This window comes from Protopterus annectens, chromosome 4.part0 (assembly GCF_019279795.1).
Source record: "Protopterus annectens isolate FY-2018-M chromosome 4.part0, PAN1.0, whole genome shotgun sequence".
Taxonomy (NCBI): domain Eukaryota; kingdom Metazoa; phylum Chordata; order Ceratodontiformes; family Protopteridae; genus Protopterus; species Protopterus annectens.
In genome coordinates, this window is record NC_056733.1 from 213,862,558 (window position 1) to 213,875,668 (window position 13,111).

Here is a 13,111-nt window from a genome sequence, read left to right on the forward strand (position 1 = left end):
AAAAAGAGGGAAGCCATTTCTTCATGCGCCTAATAGGAATTAGTGTGATACAGAATACGGTTCTGTAATCACATAATGCCAGAGTTACTGGATTTTTTGCAAAAGGCCCTGATACAAATTCAAGTAAATTATGTTTTTCTAGGCTCACCTCCCTGCCTTCCAAATATTTTTTTCTTGGTCCCCCTCCCCCCACCTGCCAACCATGCCAACCATTGAGCATCCTCCAGTCGAACAACCCCAGTTTAATCTTACACAATAAGATTTAGAATACATACTTCACAACAAAAATTCCCTCCAAATTAAACATGTTTAGAGACAAGACAGATTCAAACATAAAACATGTAAAAAGGTTCTCTCAATTAGAGACTCTTGTTTTTTCATATTAAATCTAAAAAACTCTAACCTTGATGCAGAAGCTCTCACCAGTATAACCAGATCCCTCCACGGCATATCCTTCCTTATAATTTTGACTCTTCAAACCATAAAAGAAATGGCTGGCTAACCCCTGAACTGAAGTCACTTTTAAAACTTAGAGAAGACACATGGCAAGCACAGAAAAACAACACCTGCCATAGCAACAGGCAACAATATATCCCACTCAGAAACCTCTCAAACAAGCAAAATGACTCAAATACGCACACATGAAAACATTTCAAACATCCTAATTTAAAATCACTGAAACGGTTCTGGAAAGAGGTGAACTGAATCACAGGAGAGGATACTGAAAATAAGAGATAAAAGCAACTTCTGCATTCTCTCTCCCTTTGACTTCCTCTCCGAATTCGCCAACCTGCCTAACCCATCAAACACTCACACTATCACCCATCCCCCAACTCCCAGAACCACCTCTCTAAATTCCTCAGTTTTATTTACAACAAATTTAACTAAGAGACTTGGAACTTCTTCTGCAACAAATAAAAACTAAGAGACCACCAGGTGCAAGCAGCCTTTATCTCTAGTTCATATACCACTACAGGGTCTTCCTTGCTACATCTCTGCAGCAAATCTTTCATCTCTGCCTAATAATTAATATTATGCCAGACATATGGAAAACAATCTAGCCCCATCAAAATTTCCCAGCACAGGCCAATCTCTAACTTTCTCACTCCAGGCAAACTGCATGAAAAAAATTATTCATGTTCAACTAACCCATTACATCACTACCTACAATCTCCTCCTCGACAAACATAATTTCTTGTCCATCATGGCATACTCACAGCTCTATTGTTCCTGACCAATGAAATACTACCAGCAACAGTTACAGGCCAGCTCAGTGGCACATCTTTATCAACCTCACAATAGCCTTTGACTACAACATCCTCCATCACCTACTACAAAGAGGCGCAAGTCCTGATTACTTATCTTGGCTTCAAAACTCTCTCATAAATCACCACTTCTCTGTCAAAATTCATTCCTTGATTTCCCAATCAGACAGCCTTCAAAAAAGGAGTACCTCAAGGTTCCACACTTGGTCATCCACTATTTTCCATCTTTATAAATAAAACATCCCCATGACATATCTCATTTCCTCCCTCCCCTTCCTTCCCTGCATAGATGGTATTGCACTGTATCACACAAACAAATAAACAACCTCCAGACAGACCTGCAAGTAGATTTCTTAGCCCTCATCATACCTCCCAACCTCTTAGCAGAAGAAATCTGGACAACGCCAAAAACAATGCTGGGGGGGCCCAAAAACAGGGACAAATTTTAAACATTGCTCCTATAAACAAATTTAGAGAGCTGCTAGAATAAAAGGCTTGTTGCCATCTATTTTCTGTAGGTTATGAAGCCTAAAACTCAAATGTACGTCATTATTTAATTAATCCAATCCTTTCTGATTTGCCAGAAAACCACAAATTTTGTGAGGAACAGACCAAAACTACAAGGTAAAAATCTGGACAGTTGAACGTTATGGCTCTCCTCCACTAGACCTTCAACAAACACCTCTTTCTCAGTTCCAACAAAACCAAAGCTATGATTTTTGTCACCAAATAGAAACTTAAAACACAAAACTCTTTGCATATCTGTGACACAACACCCCCATAAAAACCTACTTCTTTTACATACCCTGGGATTTGGCTTGACTGCTCCCTTAACTTTCCATCTAGCTTGACTATACAAGGGGGAAAAAAAAGTCAACTCTCTCCTAGTTTTGCCCGTTAAGATATCCCCCTTTCTCACTAAAACTTCCATAACAGAACAGTCATAGAAAAAGACATTCTATGCTCCCAACTTGAATATGGCCTCCCCCATAGCCTTGGCATCAAAACAAATTCCATGTGCATTCAAGGCAATAATCAATACAATTTGTAAATGTATTATCCAGTCCCCTAAAATGAACACCAGTTTAAAACAGTGATAAAGCAAAAAGTCTTCCTGTCCAAAAGGTTGACTGTCTCTTAGGATCCCAGCTATTCAAATTCATAGTCAACCAGACCTTCTCTCCCCTAGCAGCTAAACTAACCACAGTCTTACAGACTCAGAAACCACAACCACAACTAAACTCCATTGTACAAATCATTGCTTCTCTATAATGGGTCAAACTCAGGGAAAGCATTCCTCCCAAAAAAAAAAAAAAAAAAAAAAAAAAAAAAACACATCTTTCCAAACATTTAGGGCTCAGTCAAAGGCCCATCTCCTCTCATACAAATGTCACTGCCTCTCATCCAGCCATATCACCTAAACTGAGCCACATCACTCTCTATTACTAGTGTTGCAGCAATCTTCACTTCTCACTCACAATCTTTTGTGTAACATAAATGTCTCCTTCCCATTAGTGACAACCAATGTTTAACACCCTTCACTCCACTCAGTGATTGTATTATTCCCACTTAAGATAACACACAGCTGTAATTATCACCTCATTTTTTGTTCACAAAAATCAAAACATCTCATGTAATACATGTTAAAATTGTAGAAACACTTTACATTTTTATTAGCTGATAATGGTATTTTACAAACATGTATTTCCACCATACTTTGTAGTCTCGTATTAAATGTTATTCTGATTCGCATGCTGAGACTGAAACTGGTACCTTGTGGTCAATGCTCTATCCTGGTAGTCAATTTTTCAATACAATAAAATAAAAATAAAATAAACTTAAGGTCATTCATTCGTCAGGGATGGGAAATCTTCTCTAAGATCTCATAAGGGTAGGAGTGTTGGAAGAGGCTGTTATCCAGACAGCCTTTGGGGAGTTTGTGCTCTCAATGGCATCCTGCTATGCCAATATTATATGAAGGACCCTAACCCTTCACCTTGAATGGTGAAATTGGCACCTACATCCATGTATAGACTAATAATGCCCATCTAATAATTCATGCATGATCTTAAGGGCACTGCCATCATGCTATACACATGCCTGCCCTTGCACTGGTCCCTGCCTAGTGATTCTGTGCCTATCCTCCAACACAGATTGCATCCAAGAATGTCAGTGTAAGATGGTCAGGACTCCACCACTTTCCCCCGGATAGGCATCCCCATATTTCCCTACAGTGCTATCAAGCTCCTGAGCCACTGACAAAACTCGGGTTACCTGGATCAAAGTCAGGGCTCTAACCCTGTATGCCATTGACACTGCAGTTTCAAGTTAATTCTTAATCATGCACTTGCTTATATCTGTACATGCTTGATATTGAAGTATAATGGTACAGATATCCAAATAAACATTCCATGTGATGATTCTTCATTTTTATCAGTTATATCTTAAAGTAACATTTGCTCTTCTAAATCATCTTGGATTAGATAACCTTAATATGTTCACACAGCATGCACTGATTTTCAATACAATAATTAAAATGGATTAACATTATTTTCTAACTGTATAGTTTGCTCCAATCAACAATGCAGATCTGCATTATACTTTATGTGCCTACTAACTTTGTAAGAATAATCTTTGTAGTAGAAGACTTTCTCCCCAGGTACCACTGAAACTATGTTTTACCACGTTTGACACCACTGGCAACAAAACGAAAACAAAACAATCAATAAATGTTTAAATAATTAGTTAAAAGTCTTCAGTTTGTTCCTTACGTTTCATTATGTATATAACCCATAAAGTGCAAGAGAAGTGTTCTGTCTTGTGAGCTGTCTGAAAACGGTCCATTTTGGATTAGATGTTTTCTCCATTAAAACAACAAATAAACAAGAAAGCACAAGAAAAACAATGAAGAAACTGTTCACATGTGCATTTACTTAAACATGAAACTGTATCAGAGCTTACCCTCTTCACTCAGCATGCAGTCACTCAGTACTACTTCAGTACATAAGACCTCTTTCTGTAAAACCTTCCCCAGAATAGCACAAGTATCTACTGAGAGACAATGTGTGGAAAGATTAAGCCGAGGCCTGCCTGTTGAGTCCTGCAGCTCAGAAAGCTGGCCCAGGACATACTCCTGAGGCTCTACTCCTTCCTCCTTGCAAATGCTGACGTATGTCCTCCGGAGATCTTCCATACCTCATGAACACATGTTGCCTTCTGAAGCATCACTCCTTTCATTCAAGGACATGACTGTGAAATGATAAAAAAGCAACTCTTTAATGGATAATGAAGAAACGTCATAAAGAGCCATAAGACACAAGCACAAAGCAAGTCTAGATTTTGGCACTGTTGCTTGCAGTCTTTAGTTAAACATATACGAAAGTTAAGCACTTACCATAATGTTAGATCCGTGTTGTCTTCTTCCATCTGGCTCAGTGGATGGGTTATCTGAACAGATCTAACCCCAGTGCCTTTTTTCAAGCTCTTAGATCTAGGGTTCAGGCTCTTACCCTACCCATAATACCCTCTTGTCCTTACAATACCTCAGGTCATATTTGGTCATTTGTATCAAATACCTTACCCAATGGCACAAAAATTTTAGGACAGCATACGAATAATGAGAAGGGTGAAAAGTCAGCTCAAGGCTGAACAGATAATGCCCTGGACAGGTCCCAGTCCATTAATGGAGAGCCATTAAATGACAATTTTGGTAAGGGGGGCAGAGGGAGGGAAGGTTGAGCCAGACAGGAGAAGACAACATAGATCTAGCGTTATGGCAAGTATGTAACTTTCACATGAGATATTGTCTTTTCTGTCCAATTCAACACACGAGCAGATTCCTCAGCTACTAGCAATCAGTGTGGTTTCATAGGATATTCTGAAGAGTGGCAGAACCAAAGGATGTGCAGGATCTAGAGTGTATGTCCAGCTTTTAGTGGAAGACAAAGGTGTGAATAGAAGACCAAGTAGCCACAACATAAATCTTATCCACTGGTACTTTAGCAAAGTAAGCAGTGTTGCTCTGGTCAAGCGGGCCTTTGCTTTGTTTGGTACAGACAAATCATTTTCTTTATAAAGAAAGGTGGTAGAATCAGAAAGCCACCTGGCCAATGTGATTTTAGAAACATGATATTCCAATTTTGTTTTTCAGAAGGAAAGAAAAAGTTGGACTGTTTTCCTAATGTCTTTGGTATGATACAGGCAGAATCTTAACTGACAGTGTACATCTGTCAAGTGCGAGGTTTATTCCACTTTATTAGAAAAGTCTGGGAAGAAAACTGATAGGTTAATAGTCTGGTTAATGGCAGCTTCTGGGGCCATTTGTGTGAAAAAAAATTGGACTGGTTTGAACAGATACTCTATCTTTATGAAAAAGGAAGTTGAGAGGTTTGCAAGATGAGGCTTGTAACTCAGAAATTTTCCTAACTGACATGGTCACTACAACATTTTTTCCCCACAAATAAAAAAGTTATGTACTCACCATAACGTTCCATCCGAGTAGGTAACTTCATTTGTCAGCAACCTGTGGGTATCTGATCCAAACTGGATCCGAGCCGGCAGCTTTCCAAGCTAGAGATCAGAGCTCCAAGCTCCTCCCCCTTACCCATAATACCCTGCTACCTCCCTCCAGTCCTCAGATCGAGTTTGCCCAATTATCAGACAACACTAAAACAAGCAAAAACCTGAACATCCTAACCTGATACCTACCAGGAGTGAATCACTTAATTATTCAGGTAACGAACTACAGGTTAGGGGGACGGAGGGGGGGGTCGGTTGCTGACAAATGAAGTTACCTACTCAGATGGAACGTTATGGTAAGTACATAACTTCTTTATCTGAAGTAGTTAACTTCATTTGATCAGCAACCTGTGGGACAGAGTCCCCAGCTACCAAAGACTTGGGAGGTCCTCAAGGAAGAATATTCCGGAGCACTGCAGAGCCAAAGGCTGCCCTTTCTCTGGATATCAGATCTAATTTATAATGAGAAATAAAGGTATGAGAGGAAGCCCATGTAGCCGCCGAACAAATATGTCATCCAAGGGTACCCTTGACCAAAAGGCAGCAGAGGTAGCCATAGAACGGGTAGAATGAGCATGAACCCCCACGGGCTCAGGCCGACCAGAAATTTTGTACGCGAGTAAAATGCAGTGAGATATCCACCCAGCTAGAGTCACCTTCATTACTGGTTTACCCAAAGATGGCTTAGCAAAGGAAACAAAGAGCTGCTCCGACTTACGCGAGGCAGCTGTTCTGTGCAAATAAAAGTACAATTGTCTATGCACATCTAATGAATGTAGTCTGTACTCTCCCTTGTTCTGGTAGTTAAGAAAGAAAACAGGCAGATTAATGGATTGGTTGATGTTAGCCTCGGAAGCCACTTTAGGTAAAAAGGAGGGATTAGTCCTCAGGGATACTCTGTCCTTATGGAAGACAAGATACAGAGGTTTAGTACAAAGGGCCTGAAATTCCGATACCCTTCTAGCTGAGGTAATAGCAATCAAGAAGGCAGTTTTTCAAGACAAATAAGTCAACCAAAGCTGCAGGCTCAAAGTGGAGGGGGGGGGCAGTAAGAGCCTGGAGGACTAAGGTTAGATCCCATGGAGGAACAGCATTCTTGACAGGAGGTCTTAAAAGAAAGGTACCCTTCAAGAAGGACTTACAGATCTTTAGAGGAAGCTAAGGGACCAAGATTGTCTCCGATGTGGAAGTGTGAAATGGCTGCCGTTTGAACCTTCACAGTTGAAGAACTGGCCCCTTGATGAAAGATGTGGGATAAGAACTCAAGTACTGCTGGAATGGGAGCCATAAAGGGGTCCAAATTCCTTTGCCTGGCCCAGATAGAAAAACATTTCCATTTACTGTTGTAGACTTTCCTGGTAGAAGGTTTATGTGCCGCCACCAGGATGGATTTAACTGCAGACGAGATGCCGGGAGTCCTAGCCACTAACGGAACTGGATCAACCAAGCGGAAAGCTTGAGGTCGCCCAGGTTCGCAGTTTTCAATCCCGAAGGATGAGAAATCAGATCCAAAATGGGATCTAAGATCCAAGGAGGAGCTATGAGATGAGACCGTAGGTACAGGAACCAGGTTTGACGAGGCCAAAATGGGGCTATGAGGATAGCCTTGCTCCCCAACCGACGAGCTTACTGCAAGAATTTTGTCATTAATGGGAGAGGAGGATAAGCATAAAGAAGACTGGATGGCCAAGCATGAACTAGAGCATCTCTGGGGGTCTCCCCTGGTGGAGGGATTAGAGCGAAAAACTCGCTGCACTTTAGGCGATGCGAACAGATGGCAGCAAGGTTGACCCCCATTTGAGGAAGATCTGTTTCGCTACTAAGGGGTTCAGAGACCACTCATAAGGTGAGAGGATAGTTCGACTCAGCTTGTCCGCTAGAATGTTGGACCGACCCAGAATGTGCGTTGCTAGCAGAAAACGGTTGGTGGATATCGCCCACTCCCAAACTCTCATGGCCTCTCGCCAAAGGGTTAAGACCTGGTTCCCCCCCATTTGTTGATGTACCAGACCACTGACATGTTGTCTGTCTGAATTGCAATAGTCCCTAGAGGAAGAAGGGCATGGAGAGCTTGCAACGCTAGAAGCACTGCCCTCATCTCCAGAACACTGATATGCAGAACAGTCTCTGTTGGAGTCCATGTGCCTTGGACGGTTCTGCCCATGCAACGCCCCCTCACCCTAGGTGAGAAGCGTCCGTGGTCACCGTGGCTTGGGGTAGAGGCATCAAAAAGGGCCGCCCTTCCCGAAGCTCTCAGGAATGGAGCCACCAAAGCAGAGATTCCCTGCAAACCCTGCTGAGGGGAATCAGGGAGTACAACGGATGTCGAAGGATGGACCACTGGACCTGTAAGGTCCATTGAAGAACCCTCATATTCAAGTGGGCTAGGGGTGAAAGGTTGATAGCCGCCATAGACCCTAGAGCCCTCAGGACTAATTCCGCTGGTGGGGCCGGAGACTGTAGAAGGGCTAAGACATGGAGAGTTAGGTTGCGGAGTCTGTCCGATGTCAAGAAGGCCTTGGACTGAAGCGTGTCTATTCTGGCCCCTATGAGGTCCAGGACCTGAGCAGGCTGAAGAGACGATTTTTTGTAATTTATGGTGATCCCCAACTGGTGGGCCAAATGCATGAAATAATCCCTGGCCGAGCATAGTAGATGCCTGGTGGGAGCGGCGTAGAGCCAGTCATCCAGGTAAGGAAAGACCTGTATTCCCTGAAGCCTCAGGTGGGCCGCTACAACTTCCATGACCTTGGTGAACATGCTGGGGGCTGTGGTGAGGCCGAAAGGGAGGACCCTGAACCGATAATGACTGGCCCCCAACCGAAAGCGGAGAAACCTCCTGGATCACCTGTTCATTAGAATGTGATAGTACGCATCCTTGAGGTCTATGGAGCACATCCAGTCGTTCTCCTGCAGAAGGGGGAGAATAGACTGAATGGTGACCATCCGGAATTTCTCCTTGGCAACGGACAGGTTTAATGTAGACAGGTCGAGAATTGGCCTCAAGTCCCCCGTCTTTTTTGGCACCAAAAAGAACCTGGAGTAATTGCCTGATCCGAACTGGCCTGGGGGGACACGCTGGATGGCTCTTTTTCTTAGCAGCTCTTCTATCTCTAAAGCTGCCGCCTCCCTCTGATTGGTTGGGACATCGGGGAGGTGCCCAACTGAGGGGGAGGGTTCACAAAGGGAATACAGTAGCCTCTGGATATTATTCGAAGCACCCAGCGATCTGTTGTGATGGACTCCCAATGTGCTAGGTGTTCCGAGAAACGCCCCCCCCGACTGCCACCAGAGAGGAGCAGTCAGGCAACCCCTCAGGGCTGCTGCGTGGGTCAGTCGGAAAAAGGTTCCCTTGACCCAAAATTCTTCGGCCCCCCTCTGCCTCTGGGCGGGCATCCGCCTTGTCCTCCCCTGCCTCTGAAGGACAAAGGGTCCGGAGCGACACGGGATTGTTGAGATTTCCGGAACCACATCTTCTTTTGTCCTCTCTGGTTCCTGGAAAAGGACTTTTGAGGAGCCGAGAAGCGGATTCCGACGGCAGACAACATCTTCCTGTCTTTCTCGCTTTGGAGTAGGGTATCGCAGACAGTCTTGCCAAACAAGGTAGAACCGTCAAAGGGAGCGTTTGCGAAGGACGCCTTGAAGGGTTCCACAAAATCGCAAAGACGGAGCCAGGCATGAAGCCTCAAGGCGATGCCTGCTCCGCTGGCTCTAGCCGCCCCCTCCGTGGCATGGGAGAGAAGCCGCACAGAAGTGCTGGATACCGACTTTACAGTGGCCATTCGTGCCGAGAAGGTTCTTTTGTCTTCGGCCGACATGGACTCTGGGGGTGACCCAGCGTACTCTTTGATTAGATCCCGCTGAAGGCGAATCACATGTGCCAAGTAGTTCAGCGCCCTTATGGAGAAGGTGGCTGAAGCGAATATCCGCTTTCCAATGTGGTCCATCGTCCGAGACTCCTTGTTGGGAGGATGTACCGAGGAACTATCCTGAGCCAGTTCCTTATTGGTGGCAGCCGCCAACACCATGGCATCTACTGGGGAACCTTTGCTCCACACCGTCCTGTCCGTCAGGGGACTAAGGATTTTATCTGGTCTTCTGGGGATCGGCTCTACAGTGTCCAGCTCCTTCCACGCCCTAGTAGTTATAAGCTCTACCAGGGGGTCAGCTGGAGGGGACACCCAAGAGGTAGATGGGCCTGCGTCAAATGCCTCCAGAAACACAGACTCATCCAAGGAAGGTTTTTGGGTTGACCACCCCCCTCTAATGCACAGCATCTCCATGATGTCTTCAGGGGGTGACCTGGGGGAACCTTCCCCTTCCTCCAAGTCAGTGTCTTCCGTGAGGGACTCGGGGAAGTCAAAGTGCCACCTTTTACACTTTCGTTTGTGAGGAGCCTCCTCGGGGGGGGGGCTGTCTGAGGAGGGCTCACCAACCAGGTCCTGTTCCTCTAGGGGAACCATCTGGGACGTAGACGCAGGCTGTCCTTGGGGCCGGATGATGGAAGTCAGGACCATCTGCGAGGGAATGGTGGGTGGATCCGTACCACAAGCCAGGGGCCTCGAATCCCTCAAGAGGACCCTCTCCACGACAAAGGCCGACGGTGAACCGCTCTCCCTAGGATCTGAGAGCAGCCCCCTGATCGGACCTGAAAGAGAAGTGAGCTTTGACTGCATCGGGGCTGAAGACACACTCACACCTCCAGATCCGAGGCTCGGCTCACGACCCCGAGAGCTCGGATCTGAAAAAGGACCAGACAAACTTGAGGGTACAGCTGGCGTGGAAGTAGTGATTACTATCGGCACAGACTCCCTGGCTCCGATGCTATCCAGATCCGATGGCTCCGAAACCCGATAATGTATCGGAAAATGAGCAATGGGTGCAAAGAAAGGGGGAAGGCAAGTGCATTCCCATCTGCATCTGGGCCTGGAGGAAGCGACGCATCATCCGGTCCATGTCCGCATCCGAAAGGCTCCTAGTTGACCTAGGAGAAGCCGCCGAGGCTAGCCAGGAAGGCCGCCTCGATGACCTCAAAGGTGACCGGGTCTCCTCCTCTGGCTCCGGAGAGAAACATGGAGAACGGAGCCGAGAGGGGGAAGACCAGGAGACCTTCAAGGGAGAAAGGAGCTGCTTAGCCGGCGGGGCCGAGGGAGCAGAAATCGGCCCGCCATTTATGGCTCCTATGCCTCTCCCTGTCTCTTTCCTTCTCTCTATGCCCATCTTTCTTACTGGCGTCCCTCTCTCCCTGGGACACAGTGGGAGTTTGACTTCCGGCCAGGGGAGCAGGAACAGTAGGCTGAACAGCCGCAGCCATGGCTGGTGCCACTGAGGGAGAGGAGGAAGAAGCAGAATCCGCAGGCAAAAGGCCTGCAAGGATTAACTTTGTCCTCCTGTCCCTCAAAGCCCGGGGGTTGAAGGCGGCACAAATCAGGCAGCCTGATGATAAAATGAGCAACCCCCAGGCAAATAACACACTGAGTGTGGCCATCGGCTGGGGACAGCTTATGGCCACACTCAGAAAATAGGGCCTTAGGGCCTTCGGCCATGACAACACACACATACACCCTCACACACAGAGAAGGGGAAGGGAAAGGTTAAGACTAACTGACTACTAAAACAATTTAAGCTAAATAAACTAAGGGTCGACTAATACACACACACAATTTTTTTGAGAAAAAAACGGAGTAAAAAACCCTATGAAACCACTCACAAAACTGCCAGGAGCTCGTCATTCGTGCTTCAAGAAGCTGCAGCAAACGAGATCTGGAGACTAGAGAGAGGTAGCAGGGTATTATGGGTAAGGGGGAGGAGCTTGGAGCTCGGATCTCTAGCTTGGAAAGCTGCCAGCTCGGATCCGGGTCGGATCCGATACCCACAGTTTGCTGATCAAATGAAGTTAACTACTTCAGATATTTCAGTTCTGCTGGTTCAAAATGGGGTCAATTAGGGCCTGAAGCAACAAGGTAATATCACAAGGATAAACTGGATCTCTCTCAAAAGGTCTAAGAAGAAACATTTCCTTTTAAATAAGCTTTGAAGAGTTTCAGAGAAGCAATGGAGTTCTACTTTAAACTGGATATAGTTGCTAACTGAACCTTTGGATATAGCTGCTAACTGAACTTTAAATGTGGAAAAGCTACCACTCTCCTGGAATAATCCCACCAGGAAAAAAAGAATAAATGGTAGGGTTGCTCAGAAAGGATCTAAGCCTTTAGAGTAAGCCCAAATAGAACATCTTTTCCATTCAGTTTTGTAAACTTGCCTTGTGTTAGTTTTTGTGACAAAGATAATATGCAAGTAGATGATGTGGAAAGCCTGGCATCCCTGGCCATCATTGGAACTGGAGGAACTATGTGGTTAATTTTACTGCTTTCCAGCCTCAATGAGGTTGGCCAGACGGGTGAGACAGAAAGCATGGAAGGGGATCCAGCATCCAACAGAATATTTCAGATGATGCCAGAAGAAGAAAAACAGACATGCCAGGGCCTGGAGAAAATGGAATCACTGTTGTCTTGCAGCAGATGGCTTTCTGCAAAAAACTTTGTTATAAGGGGAAAGGGTGGAAATGTGGTGACTGCCCTCTCAGGTGATCAAAGTAGCTGCTGTAATTGGTGTATATGCAATATGCAAAGAGGTCATAGCATGGCTGGCCCCAGCAATTGAAAATTATAGTTGCTAAACTGACTGGTTTAGGGACTACTCATGAGCCAGAAGAACAGTTCTGCTCAATTTGTCTGCCAAGACACTGGAACTCCCCACAATGATCACTTCCACCAGAAAGCATTGGGAACCATTGCCACATCCTCGTGGCTCTCTAGCATTATGGATATGAACAGGTTCCTCCCCACTTGCTGATATACCAGACAACTGCCATGTTGTCCATTTGGACAGATATCACACTCTTGAGGAGGGAGTCCTGACAGGCCTGCAACACTAGGAGATCTACCCTCATTCTCCAAGATACTGATGCAAAACCTGGCCTCTGTCACATGTACTTTTTGCCAATTTAAAACCAAACTCAGACAACATCTGGCACTAAACTGGCTTTGCCACTGTAACAAGCCTGGTTAACCCTCCTCATAAATGTATATAATATATTACTTTCTGCCTACTGTCAATGTATTCCCCTGACTTAAACCAGAAATAACTATACCTGTGAACTTGCCTATCTCATGTTTTTTCATGTATCCTCTGTAAATAACTTACCTATAATTATGTCTACATTGTTATATTTTTGACTCTGACTACCTTGGAACTTTTCTCCCCAGGCCTCCGCTGAAAATAGACATGTATCTAGTCAGACTATCCCGGTCAACAAATGTAAAATA

At 45.1% G+C, this 13,111-nt stretch overlaps 1 protein-coding gene across 2 annotated transcripts in view; it reads right to left on the minus strand.

Moving 5' to 3' along the window:
- LRRC45 (leucine rich repeat containing 45) overlaps window positions 1–13,111 on the minus strand; it is a 1,637,099-nt gene that overhangs the window by 1,529,700 nt on the left and 94,288 nt on the right. For both annotated transcript variants that reach the window (XM_044068217.1, XM_044068216.1), the window contains exon 2: window positions 4,227–4,514. In XM_044068217.1, coding sequence (XP_043924152.1) covers window positions 4,227–4,458 — 232 coding nt within the window. In that variant the 5' untranslated portion in view covers window positions 4,459–4,514. The remainder of the gene's footprint in view (window positions 1–4,226; window positions 4,515–13,111) is intronic.